We start from the raw sequence: 22,490 nt of genomic DNA, 5'->3' as shown, positions 1-22,490 counted from the left end.
AACCCCAAAGGTCTAGCTATTTAGGATTTAGAATTGGGAGGTACCTAAGAGTTCTGAGCACCCAACCTTTTCATGTTATAAATTAAGATATGGAGGCCCAGAGAGGTTTTGTGACTTAACTAAGGTCACACAACTGGAGTGGAGACTCCAAGGGTCCAGGGTTTCTCAACCTTTTCTGTGTCCTGGACCATTTGGGCCATCCCATAAAGCCCAGGGATCCTCACTCAGAACCATGAGTTTAATGCATAAAGTAAAATCTATAGGACTGCAAAGGAAATGAAGTAAATCGAAATCCAGTTATGTGCACTTACATACATACATATCTATGTATATATATATATATATACACACATCTATATGTATTTCTCTACACACACACATATATATACATATATACATGTACATATGTGTGTGTATATATGTATATATATACGTATATATATATTTAAAAACAAGTTTCCACTATGCTTAAAGGGCTATAAAAATGTGCATACCCTTTGACCCAGCAATAGTGCTTCTAGGGCTATATCCCCAAGAGATCACAAACATGGGAAAAGGACCCACATGTACAAAAATATTTATAGCAGCTCTTTTCGTGGTGGCCAAGAACTGGAAATGATGAACAGGAAGACTTCAGAGAGGCCTGGAAAGACTTACATGAACTGATGCTGAGCGAAAGGAGCAGAACCAGGAGAACACTGTACACACTAACAGTGTGTGAGGATTGTTTCTGATAAATTTAGCCCTTCACAGCATTGCAAGCACCTAAAACATTTCCAAAGGATTCATGATGCAAAATGCCATCGACGTCCAGAGAAAGATCTATGGAGTCTGAATGCAGAATAAAGCAGACTATTTTCTCTTTTGTTATGTTTGGTTTTGTTTAGTTTTACTCATGCTTTCTCTCATTCGTTTTAATTTTTCTATGCTACATGACTAATGTGAAAATGTGTTTAATAAGAATGTATGTGTAGAGCCCACATAAGATTGCAAGGCATCTCAGGGAGGGTGGGGGAGAAAATTTAAAATATATGAAAGTGATTGTTGGAAATTGCAAACAAATTAATTAATTAATTAAAAAAAAAAAAGAACAGAAAAAAATGATCAGAAAAAAAATGAGTTTCCAGGGGCAGCTAGGTGGTACAGTGGATAGAGTGCTGGGCCTGGCATCGGGAGGACCTGAGTTCAAATCTGGCCTCGGACACTTAATAGCTGTGTGACCCTGGGCATGTCATTTAACGTTGTTTGCCTCCATTTTCTCTCCTTTAACAGGAGCTGGAGAAGGACATGACAGTATTCTTGCCAAGAAAACCCCAAATGCGGTCACGAGGAGTCAGACGTGACTAACGGACTAAACGTCAACAACCTCTGACTCCAAATTGACTGTTTCTGCTGCTGTGAAAAAGGCAAGAAGGGGTACGTGATCTCCTGGGAAACAGTGTTACTGCTCCTAAATCAAAAATTAGCTGACTCATTGAATAGCATAGCTATGGATCTGGAGTCAGCAAGTTCCCATTTCAAACCCTGCCTCAGACACTGAATAAGTGCCTATGACCTTGTGCAAGTCACTGCAGCCTGCCTCAGTTTCCTCATCTGTAAAATGGGGATAACAATCAATCATACCTACTTACCAGGGTTTTAGAAGGATCAAATGAGAATTTGGAAGGGACTTTGTAAACCTTAAAGATTAAATTAAATGCTTGTTGTTCAGTCACTTCAGTCATGTTCAACTTTCCATGACCCTGAATGGTTTGCCATTTCCTTCTCTAGCTCATTTGACAGATGAGGAAACTGAGGCAAACAGGGTGAAGTGACTTGCCCGGGGTCACACAGCTAGGAAGTGTCTGAGGCTGCATTTGAATTCAAGAAGATGAATCTTCCTGACTCCAGGCCCAGAGCTCTATCCACTGGGCCACCTGCCCACTTGCCCCAATTTAAATTCTATCTTTATTGATACTGTTATTATATTGTTATATTATGATAATTATAATTATTGCTACATGATAATTATAACACATAATGATTATTACATAGTAGTATTAGGTATAATAATTAATGATAATAATAAAAAAAATAATCATCCAGGTTAAGTCCCCATGGCTAATCTGAAAAGGCCATTTCCTACTGAGGCTTACGCCCAAGAATGAGACCAGGCCCAGGTTATGTGGCAGAGAGGACTCTAGACCTTGGAGTTCAAAGGCCTGCATTTGAATCTCTACTTTTTTTACTAAGTATTTACCAAATATTTACTACTTGGGTGACCTTGAGACTTTTCTGGGTCTCAGTTTCCTCACCTGTAAAAGGCAGAGCTTGGCCTAGGTGAAGCCTAAGTACCCCCCACTCTGGCTCTGAGTGAGTCTGTGATCCTCCATCCATACCACAGGCTTACTGGTAGGACCAGAGAATCTTAGAGTTAAAGCTAAAACACATCTTTAGGGGTCACCTAGTCCCACCCCCTCACTTAACGGAGAAGGGTACCAAGGGCTGGAGTGATCCAGCATCATGCCCAAGGGATGCTTGCTGAAGATGAGGCAGCCCCACCTCCTTACACCTACAGGATGGCCCAGGAGGCCAGGCAGCTCCTGAGTCGTCCACAAAGGCATGTCCCTTTACCCCGGGGTTGGCATTCTGGAAGCTTCCAGCAGGGTGGGTCTGCCCAGAAGAATAAAAACCAAAAAGCAGGCACCTGGTTTATTAGCCATTATCAGTAATGATAATAAGGATAATCCGGGGTGAGCACCATGGACCAACGCCCCCACTAGGGCAACGTACCTCCCCACACAGCCCAGGGCCAGGAGGCAGGTCTCCCACCCCTACAGGCCCCTCTGCCTGGGCTGAGGAAGCCCAAGGACCCAGGCGGTCACCTGAGGCATCCGTGGCTCTCTTGGCAGCATCTGGGGACATAATGAAGCTGAAGAGAAGACCAGAATCCCCCAAAGTCAGAGTAAGAAGGGAGCTCAGAGGCCAGAGAGGGCTTGGGAAGACCAGAGCAGACCACAGAAGGGGGGCCTTCAGACCCCCCACTGCACCCTGTGATTCATTTGCTGGAGGCCTGGACCAGCCAGAGAGTATAAATACTCACTGGGTGGAAATAAAAATACACATTGGCAATTGGGAAGGACTGTGCTTTCAGGCCATGTTCCTATGTCCCTTGTGGAGGGAATGAGAGAGAGAGAGAGAGAGAGACAGAGACAGAGACAGAGAGGGAGGGAGAGAGGGAGGGAGACAGAGAGAGAGGGAGGGAAGGAGGGAGATAGAGAGAGAGAGAGGGAGGGAGGGAGGGAGGGAAAGAAAGAGGGAGGGAGGGGGAAAGAGAGAGAGGAGGGAGAGAGAGAAAGAGAGAAGGGAGGGAGGGAGGGGGGGGGAGAGAGAGAGAGAGAGAGAGAGAGAGAGAGAGAGAGAGAGAGAGAGAGAGAGAGAGAGAGAAGAAGAAGAAGAAGAAGAAGAAGAAGAAGAAGAAGAAGAAGAAGAAGAAGAAGAAGAAGAAAAAAACACCATTTGCTCCATTTCAAACAAAGCAATCCAGTGTCACTGGATGAGTCTCTGGGCCTGTTCTCTCGGTCTCCTTCTTGCCTGAGCAGAGGAAGATTTGTGTGTGAGCTTGGAAACCTAAGCTTGGTTTGTCCACAGCCTGGGCACTCCACAATGAGGCTTGTGGCTGCCAAGCCATTCGGGCTCCTGTTCTGGAGCCAATCTCTGGCGCTTGGCTCAACACGTCCGATTAAAGCAACTGGAACCAGCCCGTACAGGGCCTGAGTCAGACCAGAGGAGAGGAGGAGGGGGAGGAGCGCAGCCACCAGCCTGGAGATTCAGAGAAACCTAGGCTCACATCCTGCTTGGGCTGCTTGCTGTCTGTGTGACCTTGGGCAAGTCAATGAACATGCCTGGGCCTCCCAGGGAGCTGGACTCAATGGTCTCTGATTTCCCTACCAGGTCTCATCTTTATGAAATGCACTCCAGTGTGGCCACCTAAAGAGAGCAGGGCAAAAGCCTGACAAATGATGTGGACAGGTCCCAGGGATATGCAGAGAAAAAGCCCTGCCTATACCTTGGGCATTGACTGGGGAGAGAAGTCATCTCAATCATGGCGAGAAGATCCTGAGGCCCAGGAGAACCACAAGCCTCCAAGGCAGACCATGTGTCCCTTCCCTCCCTTGGCTTTTCTGATGCTATGGTTCTCCTTTTCTGGGAGGGAAAATCCCTAACATACTAGAAATATATTAAATAAAACCTTGCATTTTTATGTATGTGAATTCATTTGTGTAGAGAATTCCCCAGAAGAAAAACTCCCTCCAAGAATGCATCTATCAATTCACAGGAGTAGAGAGCTGCCTAGAGCATCGGGGAGCTGGGTGCCTTGCCTTAGGGCACCATCAGTAGGGTCTGAGGTAGGACTTAAACCCAGATCTTCCTGACTCCAAGACTTCATTTTACTATAACGCCTACTAAAACCACCACCGCTGCCAATAATAATACCCAGGTCTCTCTGAGTCCAAGGCTGGCTCTCCGTCCATTATACTATCATGTCTAATAAAACAGCTACTAATGATAAGCACACAGAGTTCCCTAAGACTTGCCAAATGTGTCTGATAGACATCTCATTTGATCTTCACAACAGTGCTTTAAACTTAACCCTCTTATTCTTCCCATTTTACAGATGAGAAAACGGAGACTGAGAAAATATTGAATGATTTGCCCAAGGTTACATAGCCAATAAGTGTCTGAGCAGGGATCTGAACTCAGGTCTTCTTCTGATCTAAGTCCAACATTGTCTTATGCTGTCCATTCGACAAGCTTATTAAGCACCCACCAGTCAGCCAACAAGTATACAGTGAGCACCCACTATGTATCTATCAGGAACTGTGTTAAGCTCTGGGTGTGCAAAGAAAGACAAAACCCCAGATCCTGAAGTTCCTGGTTATACAGGTGAGACAACCGGGTACAAATGAGACAGAAGCTTGTCTCCAGGAGGGGGAGGAAAGGCACTCTGGATAGCAGAGGGGACCAGGAACTATAGTACTGTAAAGAAAGACCTAAGTCTCTCTCTGACTAATTCCAGAACCCAGCAGAACTGGGAGGCCCCAGTGGTGAAGGGTGGTACCCACATCCTGAGAGAACGGGGGTGGATGGACCCAGAATGCAGGAGAAGGCATCGCGGCCAATGTACGGACCAGGTTTAGATAAATATGTACATTTATCACAAGGGCTTGGTTTCTCTTTTTATAATGGGGAAGGCAGGCAATGACATTCCAAAAGGGGAAAGAAATTGGGATCATTGGATCATTTCAATGCACAGGATAGATATAAAGGAAGCAGAACCAAGCAGAGGAGCCTTGAAAAGAGTGAATGTACTGGGTGCCGCCTGGATGCGATCAGGAATGGTAGATTCATGGGCCACGATCTCTGTTCTACTGGGAATATTTATTCAGGTGCGTCCATCATGTCTGACTCTTTGTGGCCCCATTTGGGGTTTTCTTGGTAGAGATGCTGAAATGGTTAGCCATTTCCTTCTCCAGTTCATTTGACAGATGTGGAAACTGAGGCAAAGACGGTTAAATGACTTGCCCAGGGTCACACAGCTAGTAAATGTCTGAGGCTGGAATGGAATTCAGGTCTCTCTGACTCCAGGCAGAGCATTCTCTCTACTGCACCATCTAGCTGTCTTCTACTATGTAGATGAAAAAACTAAATTTTTCCCCTCTTTTTTTGGAACTGCAGAATAACAAAAATAAAAGCATAATGTCCAGGGGAAAGAAATGAAACACCTGTTTTAAGCCCAGGATTTCTAAGGTCAAAGATCTAGAGCTGGAAGGCACCTTGTAAGAAACATTTTTCTTTAAATACCTCATCTGTGCCAGACCCTGGTGAAACAAACCAAAAAAAAGAGAGACCATCCCTGTCCTTAAGAACCTTCCTGTCTACTGGAAGGGACTTTGGAGGCCATCCAGACTGCCCACCTCATTTTACAGATGAGGAAACTGAGGCCCCAGGATGGAAAGTGACTCTCCCAAGGTTACACAGTTTGTAAGTGGCACAGCTGGGGTTGATGCTGGGCACTTGGGAACACAAAGACTTTTTTTTAAAAGAGGATGCTTAAACAAGCGCCGGCCTTAGGGGCTTAGAGACAATCAGTCTGTGACAAGGTCAGAGCAAGCTTGGTTGAGACTTACCGGGAAGAAGGGATTTGCCAGGCAAATGAGCAGGGTACCCCAAGCCCAGGGATGCAGTCTGCTTACTAAGAGGGACAGAACTTACAGAAACCTGATTTCCATCCAAACAGTTGGCATGCTCTTTAGGAAGCCCTTTTCCTGGTCACAAAGGTGACCTGAAAACCCTCTCTGAGTAATTTCATTACTGTCCCTTTCTGAGGGCTGAGAAGCCCCTGCTCAGAAAGAATGAGTCTATGTTTAGATAGGTAGACAGAGAAAGAGAGGGAGAGGAAGTTAGATGGATAAATGGATAGATAGATTAATGAATGGATAAATAGAAAGAGTTGGAGACAGAGAGATAGATGAATAGACAGATGGATGGATGGATAGATAGGTAGACAGATAAATGAGTGAATGGATAGATGAATGAATAGATAGATGAATGGATGGATAGATAGATAAGATGGGTGGATGGATAGGTAGGTAGAGAGGTAAATGAATAAATGAGTGAATGAATGGATATATAGATGGATAGATAGGTAGATAGGTGGATAAATTCATAAATGAGTGAGTGAATGAATGGATAGATAGATGGATGAATGAATAGCTAGATCACTATATAGATATAGATAGGTAGATAGATGAATAGATAGATAGATGGGTGGATAGATAATAGAAAGAAAGAAAGATAGATGCTAGATAGATAGATATAGATAGATAGATAGATAGATAGATAGATAGATAGATAGATAGATGAATGGATAGATGGATGGGTGGATAGACAGACAGGTAGGTAGATAGAAAGATCTCATGGTTATAATTAAATCCCCATGGTGGAGATTCTTGGTTCAGTTTGTCAACCTGCTCCCATATCAAAGGCTTGGAGCCTACTGAGGACAAGAATGAGTGTTCAAACATTAATTGGCAAATAACCAATTCTTGTAACACCTGAGTTTTTCTTTCCCCACACCTCCAGCTAGACAAAAAGACCAGTTCTTTTAAAAGAACCCCCCAAAAGACACGCTGGTTACAATTGTAGAGCTGGAGGGGACTCAAGAGGTCATCTAATCTAACCCCTCCCCATTTTACATATGAGAAAACTGAGATCCAGAGTGGTGAAGGGCACACATTAGTGTGTGAATGACTAAAATTCAAAATCTGGTCTTTTGATTCTAGTGTTTAGTGCAATAGAGAGACATTTTGGAGTCTAGAGGACCAGGGTTTAAATCCTAGCTTGGTCCTTTACAGCCCATGTGGATGACATTGGACAAGTCTCTTCAACTTTCGGCCCCAGTTTCCTTAAAGCGTTGCTTGGGAGCACTGAGAGGTTAAATGACTTGTGACTTAAGAGACACACAGCTAGCACATGTCCAAGGTATGACTTGAACCCAGGTTGCCTTGATTGGGAAGCCTACCTGCTAATTAAGATGCCTGGATACAAAGATGAAAACCAAATAGTCTAAGTCCTGATGCAGTGGGTAGAGGGCTGGACCTGGGGTCAGGCAGACCTGAGTTCGAATCTAGCCTTGGGCACTTCCTAGCTGTGTGACCCTGGGCAAGACACTCAGTTCCCTCATCTGTCAAATGAGTCGGAGAAGAAAATGGCAAACCACTCAAGTATATCTGCCAAGAAAACTCCAAATGGGGTCACAAAGAGTCAGACACAACTGAAACAATCGGACAAGAACAAAAATAGGGCATTAAGAAAAGGTGTGCTGGTAACTGTTTAACAACCAACTCTCTAGAAAAGAAAAAGGTATCCTGGACACACTTTTAAGCTGAATCTGCATTATTAGCATTTTCTCCATCACTTGCCTAAGTCTCAACAGTCAAAACACCAATAAATCAAACCCTGATTTGTAGCATTTGTTGATTTTCAAGGTAAAAATATTCACAATAAAAATTTAACAATGGACTTTCTAATATGAGCTAGCTCCAGTATACCCCTGGGATAGATTTATTAAAAAAATTACATACATTATCTAAATCATAGGATCATAGATTGAGACCTGGAAGGGACCTCAGATCATTTAGTCTAGTGCTTAATTAACAGATGAGGAAACTGAGGCCCACAGAAGTGAAATAGGAAATGACAAAGCTAGAAATCTAACTCAGGACCTGTGATTCCAAATTTAGTCCTCTTTCCCCTTCTAAGCCTCACAAACATCTCTTGGAGCTGCATCCTGCCAGTATGAAGAGCTCCATTTTATAGATAAGGCAAATGAGGCTCAGACAAGTTAGGTGACTTACCTAGGGTTACAGCTAGTAGCCAAACTAACAACCTGACATCTCTGAGGCATTTTCAAGTCCATAAAGTACTTTACAATCATCCTGTGAAATAATGTCATCCCCATTTGTAAAATGGGGAAACAGACTCAGAGCGATTAAAATGTCAAAACAAGTTTCCTGAGGTAGTAAGGATCAGAGGTGGGGTTTGAACTCAAGACTTCCTGACTTGAAGATAGCTAGGGGATATAGTGCCAGGCCTGGAGTCAGGAAGAGTCTCATCTTCCTGAGTTCAAGTCTTGCCTGAGACACTTCCTCGCTGTGTATCTCTGGGCAAATCACTTCACCCTGTCTGCCTCAGTTTCCTAATCTGTAAAATGAAGAAGGAAATGGTGAACCACTCCAGTATCTTTACAAAGAAAACCCCAAATGGGATCATGAAGTGTCAGACATCACTGAAAACAACTGAACACATTCTACTGGAATCAAGTTACCTATATATATATCCATAAACCAACCTCACAGACCCCAGGCTGAGAAATCCTGCTTTAGAACTAGATGGTTCTAAAAGGTCATTCCCTCATTTTATAAATGCAAACCCTGAAGCCCAGGCAGTACTCATATCCATTCAACCAAGTTTTCTCTCTGCAGCTGATTGGGAGGAATTAAAAGAATCACTGAGGATCTTTAAGAATATATCCTTCCCATACTCATCTGGGACAATTTACATATGGAGGGTAGGAAAGGGAGACAGAAGGGTGAGCCTACTGGGGGACCACAAGCATTGGTTCAGTTTCCTGAGCCTTTTACTTTGGGAAATCCTTCTGTGTTAAATGTGAGAGTGAAGCAACGCAACCTTCTAATGAAGGACTTGAATCAGGTCAGAAGGGAAGAGGAGAGGAGACTCCTTCTAAGTTTTGTGGTGTGACCTTGGTCTACAAAACCTCCAATGTGGTGGGAGACAACACTAAGCATAGAGAGCCGAAGAAGATGATGATGTTGACATGCCCAGAGCATTGTGAGTTTGGCAAAGTGTTTTCCACCAATTATTTCCTTTAATTTTCCCATAATCCTTTGAGGTCGGGGCTATAAAATTCATGTTAAAATGATTTAAACTGAACAGGGAAACAACGTACCAGGGATGGGCAAGGTGAGTGGTGGGTTTAGAGACCTTATAGGGAGGGTGTTTTGTTGTTTTTAACATGCTAATGATATTATTTCTAAACATCAGCCTTGGCAAAATTATGTGAGGTAGGCCTGGAATTGGCAGGGATTTTGCTAAGAAGCTGCTGACCCAGCTATGGCTTTAGGCAGTATACAGACCCTGTCCCAGGAGCAGGAAGCCAGGTGAAATACTGGGGCCCTGTTCTACTCAAAACCACTAGGAAGAAACATATAAGGGGAACAGTCTCCTCCTGTCCCCACCCCACCCCTGGTTCCCAGGAGCCAATAAAGGCTGTACTGTCTGATGCCAATGGCAGTTGACTGATAGCTCCCAGACTTCATTTGCCAGATAAATTATACATAAGCAGACTTATCAGAGCATCATTGAGCTAGAGCTGGAAGAGACTTCAGAGGCCAGCTAATCCAGCCCCTTCCATTAACACAGAAAGAAACTGAGGCTCCACAGAACCATCCTTTACACATTTCTATCTATCCATCCTGTGAGAGTGGAGTGCTGGTGTCAAGATGGCCCTGAATCAAGTCTGGCCTTGGATGCATACCTGCTTCGTGACCTTGGACAGATCACCTTAGCTCTCTGGTCCTGGGTGCTCCAAGACTGATCTGCACCAAGGAAATAACACTTCCTGGATGGGAGTCTCCTAATGTGATGAGTGATGATCATAGATCTAGTGCCCTTTCCTCCACTGAAAAAGGAAAAAGAAATCTGTCTTCTAGGCTTTTTCCTTACTTGCCTAATTGTCTGATTTGCCTGAAGGAATCTGCTTACTATTTGTTATTGTTATAATAACCATATTATTAATAACTAGCGTTTATGGTACTTTGAGGTTTGCAAAGAGGTTTACAAATATTATCTCCTTTGATCCTAACAACCCCGAGAGGTAAGGTTATCCTTATTTTAAAGATGAAGAAACTGAGGCAGAGGTTAAGTGATTTGCCCTTGGGAAGTATCTGAGGCTGGATTTGAACTCAGGTCCCCCTGACCCACCCAGCACTCTGTCCACTGTGCCACCTAGCTTTTACATGTACCTCTAGGGAAATCATTAAAACACACTGGGAAATGCCGCTTTTCCCAGGGCCCATTCATGGTCGTGTCATCCTCAGTGGAGGTAATTAGAGGCACAGAAAAGGACTGGGTTGAGCCTGGGGTTTCATAGGGAACTCGCAGGTGAGGAAAATGCCTGTGTCTGCCCCAGGTCTCTGTTGCCCCCCCAGACTTGTGGCCCTCCCAGGCCTGCATTCCCCCCGGCCCAGGTCTCCCCTGGCCTGCTTCCCAGCTTCCATCAAGGTCCAGCTCACATCTCATCTTCTGGGAGATGCCTTTCCTGAGCTCCCTTCATCCAATTGCTTTCTCTCTGCCTATTTCCAAATCTATGTGTGTTTATACACATATATGTATGCATATACAGACATGCATGTTATATGTATATATGCATATAATCTTGTTTTTACATCATTATATATTATATTTTTTTATTATAGATCATATATTATACATAAAATCTTGTTTTTACCCCACTGTTTGCCCCATTAGACCATGAGAGTAGAGAATGTCTTTTGCCTTCCTCTGTATCCCTCAGTGCTTAGCCTGGCACACAGTAGGTGCTTAATAAATGATCCTTGACAGACTGACTTAACTGGAACCCTGAAAGGTTAAGTGATTTGCTGTGGGACTCAACCCTTCCTGGCTCCAAGGCCAGCTCTGCACTGTCCATGCCACACTGCTTGCTTTCTGTTCTTTCAAACAGATATGTATCTGGATCAGATTAAATGTGTGTGTGTAGGCAGTGTGTCTTCCCTGATCTTTGCAACAATCCTAGGAGGTAGGTACTATTATGATTTGCATTTACAGCTGAGGTGACTGAGGCAGGCAGAGGTTAAGTTACTTACCCAGGGTCAGCACAGCCAGGAAGTATCTGAGGCAGAATTTACACCTAGGTCTTCCTGATTCCGTGCCCAGGGCTCTAACCACTTGACTGCCCAGGTGCCCTTGGTGCGCCACTCAAACTATTATGTTCCTGGCCCAGAATATTGGGATGACTTCTCTGGGGTGAACATATGACAGGACATAAACGAAAGTCACAGGACAGGCAGCTGTGGATGGGCTGAGTTTTCTATGACTAGAGGAAACATTGACAGATCAGGTAAGTAACCTCCCAAACACATGCACACACACATGTGCACACATACAGAATAATGTGTGCATGTGTACATGTGGGTGCAGACATGCCACACATACACACATGTGCACACACAGAGTGTCTGCTATTCAGTATTGTAGGGATCCAACTCTAATGCTGAAGAGGAGAGTTTAAAAGGGGAAGGAACTTTCCATATCTCACTCTTAACTCATTCACTTTGGAGATGAGTACCAGGAGCCAACGGGCCCCAGTTCAGACCACGTGAGGGTCAGCAGGACCTCGGGTTATCTTGGGTGGAAAAGAGAAGGCTTTAGGGAAAGGGCACGTGACAGCAGCAGTCACCGGAAGATGGATTTGGCTCATTGGCCTTGACTCCAAAGGGCAGATCTAGGAGGAGCAGTTGGTCAACAAGCATTTATTAATCACCTACTGTATGCCAGGCACCACACTAAGTGCTGGGGAGACAAAGAAAGGTACCAAGCTCCTCCCAGTTTAATAAAGTCATGGGCAGAAGCTGCAGGTAGCATTAAGAGAAAACCAGATGAGCTTCTATGTGACCCTAAAGGCAAGAATAAGCCATTTCAGCAGTGTAGACACATTGCTAAGCCTGTACTTTAAGAATATCACTTTGACAGCTATGTAGGGGAATGGATGGAGAAGGAGAGGCTGGAGACAGAGAACAAAGAGCCTATTACAGTGATCTAGGGAAGAGCCTGGCTTAGTTGAGTACATAGAGTGAACGGAGAAACAGCAGTCTAGTCTCAGATTCTAGGGCTCTGTCATTCATTCTCCATAATACAAACAAAACAGCAAACATACAAACACAGCACTAACATTCTCTATGGTGACTGGAAGCTGACTGTTGACAATTTAAATAAACTTCAAAAGAGTGAGTAAAAAAAAAAAAATGAAGAAGAAGTTGCAGGTGGCAAATTTCAGCTTCTCAGCAGGAAAAATCAGCCCTAAAAGTTGGCCCAAAGTGCCCCCATTGGAGCTCAAGTTCTGGCTAAGGTTCTGACCTGCCTCTGATCATCCATACAAGAAGGAAGAGAGCTTGAGTTCCCATTTGGGTGTTCTGGTGCCCAGGGCATCGCCCACCCCACTCCACTCCACTACTCTCACAATAGGGGGCAGTCCTGCTGACAGACAGCATGGCACTCCTTCCTCTGGTGGGGGGCAGCGGTGGACAGTGTGGCAATATCATCCAGCTACTGGGCAGTTCGGTGAGGATGGCGGGAAAGGTAGAAGCTGAGAGCCACAGATGGGCCACTCACGCTTTTGGGTGGATGGTGCAGAATTAGGTCCTGTCCCAGAATTAATGCTAATCTATTCCTAATGACCAACCCTGAGTGTGACAGACAGACACACACACACACACACATACATACACACATATACATACTCTTTTCCTTTCCCTATCACAGAATTTCCTACTTTGAGAGCTGGAGGAGCCCTCATCGGCTAACGAGTCCAACCTATCCCCAAAGGAGTCCCCATGATATTAACAAATCCGACAAGTGGTCACCCATTACTGTCCTGAAGATGCCCAAGGAAGACTGGTCTGCTACCTTCTGAGGCAGCCTCCAGGACAGCTTTCCTCAGTACGCGGAGATGTAAAAAACTGACTTCTTCACCAACATCCACCCAGGCTGCACTCTCTGGATCTCGGGAGGAAGCAAAGCTTTCAGTGGAGCCTGGTGAAAGGCCTGGCTTTTAGTCCTAACTCTGCTTCAAACTGGCTGTGAGGCTCCGGGTGGGTCATATGCCCTTGCTGGGCCTCCTCTGGAAAAAAAAGGGGGGTAGGACTAGCTAGGATAACATCTGCAGGGCTGAAAGGCCCCTCAGGGCTCATCTGTCTCTGCTTCTCACCGATGAAAACCCGAGGTCATAGGAACATACCTCTAGACTGGATGGGACCCGAGAGGCCAGCTGGGCCAAATTCTTCATTGTGAGAAGCCTGGGTCCTGGGAGGTTGGGTGTCTCGCCTTCAGTCACACAGACCTAGCGCCAGAAGTAAACTTGGCCCCAAGGTCTCCGATGTCAGGGCCAGCACCTTCTCCTAGGACACTAAGCCCCCACTGACTCGCTTCTGCCCTGCTCCCATCATAGCAAATAGCCTGTATTTGTACACGGAGCCCTGCTTCCAACTCTGGCAACTTTCTCCTCCTTGGGCTGATAGAGGTTCCAAGATTTACAAAGTGATTTTACTCAACCTTCAATTTGGGGCAGCAGGGGGAGGGGGGAAATACCTCCCGTTTGGGGGTTTTGTTCACCCTTTAAAAAAATAAGGTAAATATAGACCCGCACAGAGTAATACAGTTACATTAAAAGGCCAGGGAGAAGGTACATTCCCTGCTTGCCTGCAGTCCAATGCCCAGAGGGACTCCGGAAAGCATGTTTGGTTTGGGAGGGGAGCCGAACATTCCAGCCCCGCTCCAAAGCAAGTGCAAGAAAAAAAATCCAGTGTAAATGGGAATTCATTTATTTATGGGCCTGGCCCCACGATGCCTTTCATATTTTCTTGGATGCTGACGCTGTAGCCCAGACATCTGACTGGATGGCCCCGAATCAATGGAGTATTGTCTTGGAGGCTCAGGCGTGCTTATTAGAGGGAGGCTGGACCTTTTTATAGGGCCAAGCTACAACAACACAGAGCCCGGAATGCTCAAGGAGCAAAAGGGGACCATTCTAGAACCTAGCACCTATCCAGCTGCTCATCATTCAGGTCAGGGAGATGGCTGGAAGTCAGGAAGTCCTAAGTTCAAACCCTGCTTGTGACACTTACTAGCTGTGTGATGAGGGGGGAAGGTGCTTCTCTCTGCCTCAGTTTCCTCAGCTGTAAAGACAGTCCTGACAAGGCCTGTAATACTTCACAAGGATTTAACAGGCTAATGCATGTGAACTTTCGAAAGTTCTGCATGAATATCAATTGTTAATTTTTAGTTGAAGGTCAGCTCCTTGTGGGCAGGTCTTCACTGATTGCCCCATCCCCCCATCCCAGCTGCTACTGCCTTTTCTCATGTTCATTATTTGGAGCTAACCCTGGACATATCTGGCACTTATATATTCCACTGGCTCCATAGTCCCTCTGCATTGCTAGCCCAGAGGGCAGGGATCCGCCTCCCCTGCCCAGGGTAATGCCTGGCACTTAGTAGGTGCTTAATAAATTGGACATTAAGTGCCTATTACATGCAAAGTGTGGTGCAAGGTGCTGGCAAGGACAAAAATTTACCTGAAACACAGTATGCCTCTCTGGCATACAGGCCTCTCTCCAGAACACTACTGGTCAGGCATGTAGAAATCAGTACAATTATAGATGATTTTAAATGGTCTCTGGGGGAGAACTCAGAGTCTTTTAATGCCCTCATTTTCTAGATAGGGAAACTGAGGTGAAATGACTTAGGATCATGGTATAAAACCAGAAGGGTTCTAACTGGCCACCTTGTCCTACTCCTCATTTCACTGTTGGGGAACCAAGAATGAGAGATGTGAAACGCCTTGCTCCCAAGTCACCCAGAGCTGACAGAGGTTCCAAGATTTACAGAGGGATTTTACTCAACCTTCAATTTGGAGTGGCAGGGGCATGGGGAAAAGAGAGCCCCCTCAAACTGAGGGTCTCTGAATTCAGATCCAGAGTTTTTGTTTTTTGTTTTTGTGGCCTGCACTCTGCTAGGCACTGGGGATACAGAGATAACTCTATTTCAACAGTCTAGAAAAGGCCTTGGAGCATTGGAAATGCCAAAGCTGGGGGAGTCTGGGCCTCCCTTCATTCCAGGAGGGGCTTCTGGCTGGCAGAGCATGCTAAGAGGCAGCTGGGGCCATGGGGTGCAACCTTAACCCAACACAAGCCACAAGAAAAAAATGGGCCTATTTGTTCTACCTTCCTGGGCCAGAGAGAAACAGAGGGACTGGGAATGGGAAGAAGGCAGAGACCCCCAAGAAATCAGCCACATTTATCCAGCATCTTAGGTGGGGGGTGTGGGGACTGGTCGTCAGTCCCCTTCCCCATCCCCCATAACAGGGCCTCCCCACTCCCCCATATGGGCACCTCCCCCATTGACTAGTTCAGACACCCAAATACCCTCCAAATGACTTTGAGACTCAGACACTACATCTCTAGCAGGAAATCTGGCCTATTAGGCGTGAAGGAGATCACTTTCAGTGAAAACAGCTTCAGTCACCCACTCCCACCAAAAAAGGGGGTGGAGGAAGATATGTAATCAAGGTACAAATTCACTGCAAGCCTTCAGGAAGGCTAAGGGAATCTAGCTTCAGGAGTGGTCCCAGTGAGGCTTATGCCCCACGGGGCTTTGCTCTGGGTGTATGGGACAGCTTACTGCTGAAAGAAGGGGTTTTACCTACTGTAAAATGTAATTAATGTACCAGTAGAAAACACCTATAAAGAGCCCAGTGAGCATTCCCCAGCTGCCTGAAAGATGTTTAGCAGAAGCAAGGTTTTGCGTGGGGATGGGGGAGGAGAGGAAGGGGGAGAAGAGATGAGAGGAGTGGGAGGGAGGATAGAAAGGAGAGGGGAGGGAATAGAAGGGGGAGGGGAAGAGATAGGAAGGGGAGGGAAGGGGAAGAGATGGGGAAAAGTGGGGGCAAGGGAAGTGGAAGAGAGACAGATTAGTTCAATCAAGACCACAATGTTGAGAACACTGTAAGAAAGAGAAGACCAAGGGGAATCAGCAAAAATTCTATCTACCAAAACAGTCTGGATTCAATTGTCCTTCTCCTAGCCCCATTTTCTTTGTTTAGACTTTTGCTCTTAAGTTTTGTCTCCTCGGGTCACTCACTTATCCACATTTATCTCTGGACATACTTTCTGCCAAGACTTACCACCTAATCCAACCTAGTTTTCTAGAGGAGGCAGAACTCCCCAACTGCAGTGTCAAGTGGTACCCAGTATCAAAGAGCAGCTCTGACCTGGTCCAATAAGCTTTGTCCGCCCCACACACCTCCAATTACTTTAGGGTCCCAGAAATTTTTCAGACTGGCTATCTGATGATGTACATGGAACAGCAGTAGTTATGAAGTGAGGTTTGGCATGAACCACAAATACACAGAAGTCCAGAGTCACCCACAAGTCCTGGGTTGGGCTATCTCTCGCTCTCACAGGTCAGACATTCAGTTACTATACCAGCAAATCCATCTCTCCTTTCCCCAAGAGCTTCCTCAGACCCCTTTCAACTCAGTCTTCAGTCACAAAAAACAATCTAGCCATCACATGGTACAGCCAGGGCATGCTGGGGCCAGGTTGTACAACCAGGTGCCCAGCCTTGCCCAGCCTTCTGCTCACCTTACTCTCAGAACAGCCTGAGGCAAGAGGGACTTTGGCAAACACTCTTAGGTGGGTTAACTTCTGGGCTACAATCAGTGGAAGGATGCATGTCCTAGCTACTAGAGGGAGTGGATCCCTGAAAACCTCTTGCCCGCCCCATCCTAGGCTGACGGATCTCTCCCACTTGTTCTGGGGATCATTTACGCCAGTTCCCTTGGGTCCATGAAGTCCACAGATATTTCCCTGGGTGGGTTGGGGGTAAGCACCCAGAGTAGGCACACACCAAATCACTGGACAAAGAAAGAGGGCGGCCTGGTGGTCCGGCTGCCCCGGGCACCGGCAAGGTTGTGATGGAGAGAGGGAGAGGACGGTCTTACCACTATGGTCTCCTGGGGGTCCCTGTGGGGCCCGGTGCATGGGGGCTCAGCAGAGGCCCCGCGGCCAGTAGCTCGGCTGTCCAGGATCCCGGGGGTCAGAGAGTAGAAGGGCGGGCTGGGGCTGGGGGGCAGCCCAGAGTCGGGGCTGTCCAACAAGCCCTCCCGGCCCTTCTCTTTGAGGCTGTCCTCCATGCCCTGGAAGTGCAGGTGGCCCACCATGGCTTGGGGCAGGGGCACGATGGAGGAAGCGCGGGGCGGGGGGCCAAGGCGCGGGGAGCGGGGCCCCCTCTTCGCTGCGTCGTGCTCCACTTCAATCTCGGGCTGCGGGAGCCAGAGCCGGGGCCTGACACCGAGGAGGGGAGGCGCCGGCCGGCTGGCCTACCCGGAGCTGGGGCTGGGGCTTCGGCTTCGCGCCTGGCACTTGGGAGCCTGTGGGGAGAGGAGAAGGGGGCGGGTCAGGGGCAAGGGGGCGCTGGGGAGGAGAGGGGAGCCCTAGAGAAGGGAGGCCGGAGCAGGCGGACATCGGCCCAGCTCAGGCCGGGGACGCAGCGCGGGGCGGACCGCCGGCCTAGCCCAGGCGGGACAGGGGCACCGCGCCCGGACGGACGCGCGGCCCGCGGCCCCTGCCAGGGGCATCGCGCTCCAGCCAAGCGCGGCCGCCGCGCTGTCTGCGTCTGCCAGGGGCCCCGGGGCTGAGCTTCGGCTCCCGGGCCCTCCCGCCCCGCCCCCCTGCTCCCAGGCCGCTGACACCCCCCTCCCCCGGGGCCCCCAGTGCCCCACCCGAAGTCCAGAAAGCCCATTACGTGCGCGCCGAGGCGAAGTAAGGCAGCGAGGCGAGCGGGCCGGACCGGGCAGGACACGGCGGGCCAGGCGGGCAGCGAGGGGCCGATCGGGCGGCCGGGAGCGCTCGGAGGGGGTGCGCTGCGCCCTGCCCTGCCCGTCTCGGGCTCCCGCTCCCGCTCCTGCTCCTGCCTGTATCCCTGTCTGGGCAGCAGCCTCTGCCCCTGCCTCGGCTGGCCGCGCTCCAGCTGCGGCCGCCAGGGAGAGCTCCAAAGACCGGCCCGGCCCGCCCGGCCCCGCTCGGCGGTCAGGCTCGGCCCCCTCCCCGCCTCCAGTCTCCCACCCCAACCCTCGGAGCCTCACTGTGCCTCCGCCTCCGGTCCGCCGCTGCCCAGCGAGACAGCGACCAGGCTGGCTGGCTGGCTGGCTGGCTGGCTGCGGCCGGGCCGTCTGCACCTTCCCTCCGGCCTTCCCCTTTTCTAGCGCCCTCCTCCTCTCCCCTTCTCTCCTCCCTCCCGACGCGCACACACTCACACACTCACACACACACACGCCCCGGGCAGGACTTCAAAGCTCGGCTCCCGAAACCCCTAGGACAGCGGAATACCGCAATCCAGTCTCAGTGGTCACGGCCCAGAAACGGGGGGCAGCCTCTGGACCAAGGTCCTCCAGCCACTCCCCCCGACAGCGGGCGGGAGAGAACGCCCCGCAGCGCCCCGCATCTCGTGGCACGCACAAACTAGTGTCCAGTTATCTGAGCAGACGAGACCCAGGTGCGGTAGAACCCACAGAACATCTACATCATCTTCTGTGGGCAAGCGTTCTCCTGTGGGAGATGGGCTGGTAGAGTGGAAACGGCGGAGAGGACTTGGGGGGACTTAGCGGATGCCAAGCCACCAGCATTTATTAAGCACCTACTGCATGCCCGGATACCAAGACAAAAATACAACCCTGCCCACCCTGGAAGACAAGGGAGGAGGGTACAAGGGAGTGTATCCAATAGTGATACTGTTCATAACATAACGTAATACAATCATGTAACAAAGACCTCCTCATTCTTAGTGTTGCGGAAATCCAACAAAGCAACTGGACAAGCAATTATTAAATACCCACCGTGCATACCCCAGGTGCTGAGCTAGGCAAGAGAGACACAAAAACAAAAGCATCTTTTGAGAAGCAAGAATTCTGGATTTGGTGGCAAAAGATCTGGGTTCTAATTCTGACTCTGCCTAGAAGAAGTTGGGCAAGTCACTTAACTCTTTTGGGTCTCAGTTTTCTCATCTGTAAAAATGAGAGAATTGGATTAGACCTTTAAGGTGTCTTCTGCCTCTAAGTCTTGGAAAACAACTTTCTATCTGTGTGACCATGAACACATCACTTCACCTCAGTTTTTAAAGATGAGGCCTCTGTGAAATGGGGGAGAAAGCACCTGGTTCTACTATCTATCTACCTTAGGGTCAAAGACTGGGACCCAGATGGCATTTTAGAGGTCATTTAGCCTAATTGTCCTCAGTAAGGGGAAAGGGAACAAACATTTATTAATTTTTTTTTTTTATGTTTTGGCTTCCCTACCTTTATTTTTATGTTAGACTTAAATACTAAAACTTAACCATACAAAAAAAGAAAAAAAATATTAAAAACTTAAAAAGAAAATAAGTGGAGGAAAAAACATATCATGTGCACAGCAGAATGTAAGAGAGGATTCAAAATATATAGTAATAAAATTCCACTTCAAGAAAGCCTATATAATAAATATTATGTGCTGTGTTGAAAGAGAACAAACATTTATTGTGTCCACAGTATGCCAGAGGCCCTCCAAATATTTTCTCATTGTTTGAGAAAACATTTTCTTCACAACAAATCTGAGTGTGTGTGTGTGTGTTTTGGGGGGTGTTATTATGATTTCCATGTTATACTTGAGAAGTCTGAGACAGGCTTGCACAGCTAGCAAGTATGTGAGGCAAGATCTGAACTCAGGCCTTTGTGACTCCAGACCTAGCACTGTGTCCACTGTGCCACTGAGCTGCCAGCTGCAGATAGGAAAACCGAGTCTCAGAGAAGAGAAATGACTTGCCCACACAAGCAATATGTTGCCAAGGTAAGATTTGAACCCAAAGCCCTTGCCTCAAAACCTAGCATTCTTTCCCCCTGCAGCATCCTGGAACTTCACAAGGGATGCTTGGAGCAACATGCTTTGCAAACTTTGAGTATTTTGCAGAAGTGAAACTTACTATTTCTTTTCAATCATGCATCTAATTGCCTCAATTCTCTATGTCATTTTCCTTGTAGTGAATGCCTGGCTATGAGAGAAAGGGAGTCTTCTTTTTCCTTTCCTTTCCTTTTTTCTTTCATCTCCTCTCCTCTCCTCTCCCTTCCCCTCCCTTCCTCTCCCCTCCCCCCCTTCTCCTTTCATCTCCTCTCCCCTCCTCTCCTCTCCTCCACAGACCAGTTCTAGAGACAGATGAGCTGAACCAAGCCAGTCAAACTCACCCCAAAGCTCTAGCCCCCTTTGAAACAGTGAAATCCCTGAGTCTGGAGTCTGTCTGAACCAGGGTGTCCCCCTCCACACCCCACCTAGAAACACCTCATGGATCCAGCCTGAAGTTTGAAAAGCAGGAAACGGTGGGATGTTTTGCTTAATGGTTAAAAAAAAAGAGCAGGAAGAGAGAAGGGTAGACTAAATACTGGGGCTGAGTGGGTAAGAGGCAAAGGGGAGCAATTCACTTTGAAGGAAGGAGGGTGAAAAATGAGGTGGCTCCACACCAAGGTTGGCCGCTCTCAGTTACAGAGTACTTCATTTTCCAGGAGTGTCTTCCCAGAGGGCAGGTCTGAGACAGAATGAAAGAGGGGGACCATAAGCCTTCACTCAGAAATGACTCTGGGGCACTGCATTATAGAAAGGCTATTCACAAGCTTCTTCCTTGACATTTGCAAGCTGTGCAAATTGTCAAATTTCTTAATTTGCCCAACACAACCTCTCTGAGACACTGAGCTGGAGAATGGGCTCTAACCTGCATTGGTGCAAAGAGTTTCCTCACTGGGAATTTTCAATACCATTGAAATCACAGTCCAGTTCCAAAAGGTAATTGACAAGCTTGAAGGCTACGGTATGTCCAAGGATCTCACGCTCAGGCTAGGTGAGGAAATGGTAACGAAAGGGGAGGTGAAAAGAAAAGATTCTAGGTAGATATAATTGATGTCTTCGAGTATTTGAAGGGTCCTCATGGAAAAACAGGGATTAGTTTTGTTATGTTTGGCCCCAGGGAACAGAACCAGGAAAATTAAGTGGAAAATGAAGGGAGGCAAGACTAGGTTGGATGTAAAGGAAATTTCCCTAATAATTAGTGATCCCTAAGGGAATTGGGCTGTTCTGGGAGGTAGCAAAGTAATCCCTTATTGAGATGTTGTAAAGGAAAGACTATTAATAGGGCTGGAGTCCAGGAGACTTGAGTTCAAATCCTGCCTCTGGTACTTACTAACTTCGTGAGCCTGGGCAAGCCACTTAACCTCTGGGAGTTGAAGTTTTCTCATCTGTAAAATAGAAATAATAACAGCACCCATCCCTCAGGGTTCTGGTGAGAATCAGATGAGGTCCAAATTGGGAAGCACTTAGCGCCATGCTTGGCTTGTGGTAAACACTATATAAATAATAATTATGATGATGATGACCGTTGGACCAGCTGGCCTCTGGGACTATAGTACAGTACTGAATTTGGAGTCAAAATCCCCAGCTTCAAATCCCAGCTCTGCTACTTACTTCCTATGTGACTCCAGGCAAGCCCCATCTCTTCTCTGAATCTCAGTTGTTCATCTGTAAAATGAGGGGTGATGGACCAGATGGATGGACTCTAAGCTCCCCTCCCCTTCTGAATCTCTGGTCCATCTTGTAATTGGGTAGTGACCTTCCCAATGAGGAAAAATCTGATCGATTGATTTATACAGGGTCTTGTTCAAAAGCAAAGAAGGGACCTCTAGTCGAAGCCTGATATTCCTCCTCCAATTCAAGTACATACAGTAAAAATGAAATGGTGGCTGGTACTCATTTCATTAGCTAGGGAATTAAAAGCCCATCTACATGGTTCAAGGGAGCAAAAGACGGTCTTTATCGCTCAGAATGAAATGGAGATGTGGGTATCTGGATCCATTTGAGGGAGATCCCAAGTTTTTCTAGGAAAGCCAGGTCATGAAAGGACAAGGTAGAATCATCAACCAGACAACTAAAGCTGCCTTTTAGATAGTCAGGAATCACCAGAAAGGATCCTAGAGCTGCAAGGGATCTTATAACTCCTCTCCGTTGAATTCCAGAGAAATTAAGGGATATTCCTAGGGTCGAATAGATATAATCAAGCGTTTG

The 22,490-nt window shown here is 47.2% G+C and overlaps 1 protein-coding gene across 1 annotated transcript in view; it reads right to left on the bottom strand.

The window, feature by feature from the left end:
- The window catches only part of RFLNA (refilin A), a 29,807-nt gene extending 11,215 nt beyond the window's left edge, over positions 1–18,592 (bottom strand). Inside the window, exons 1-2 of the mRNA XM_072600702.1 lie at positions 18,500–18,592; positions 17,357–17,785 (exon numbers count right to left, since the gene is read on the bottom strand). Of these exons, the coding sequence (XP_072456803.1) occupies positions 17,357–17,575 (219 nt within the window). The 5' untranslated portion in view covers positions 17,576–17,785; positions 18,500–18,592. The remainder of the gene's footprint in view (positions 1–17,356; positions 17,786–18,499) is intronic.
- Between the last annotated feature and the right edge of the window lie 3,898 nt (positions 18,593–22,490).

Source organism: Notamacropus eugenii, chromosome 4 (assembly GCF_028372415.1).
Source record: "Notamacropus eugenii isolate mMacEug1 chromosome 4, mMacEug1.pri_v2, whole genome shotgun sequence".
Lineage (NCBI taxonomy): Eukaryota > Metazoa > Chordata > Mammalia > Diprotodontia > Macropodidae > Notamacropus > Notamacropus eugenii.
The sequence above is the reverse complement of the archived record's forward strand: the minus strand, read 5'-3'. Positions and strand labels throughout refer to the sequence as shown.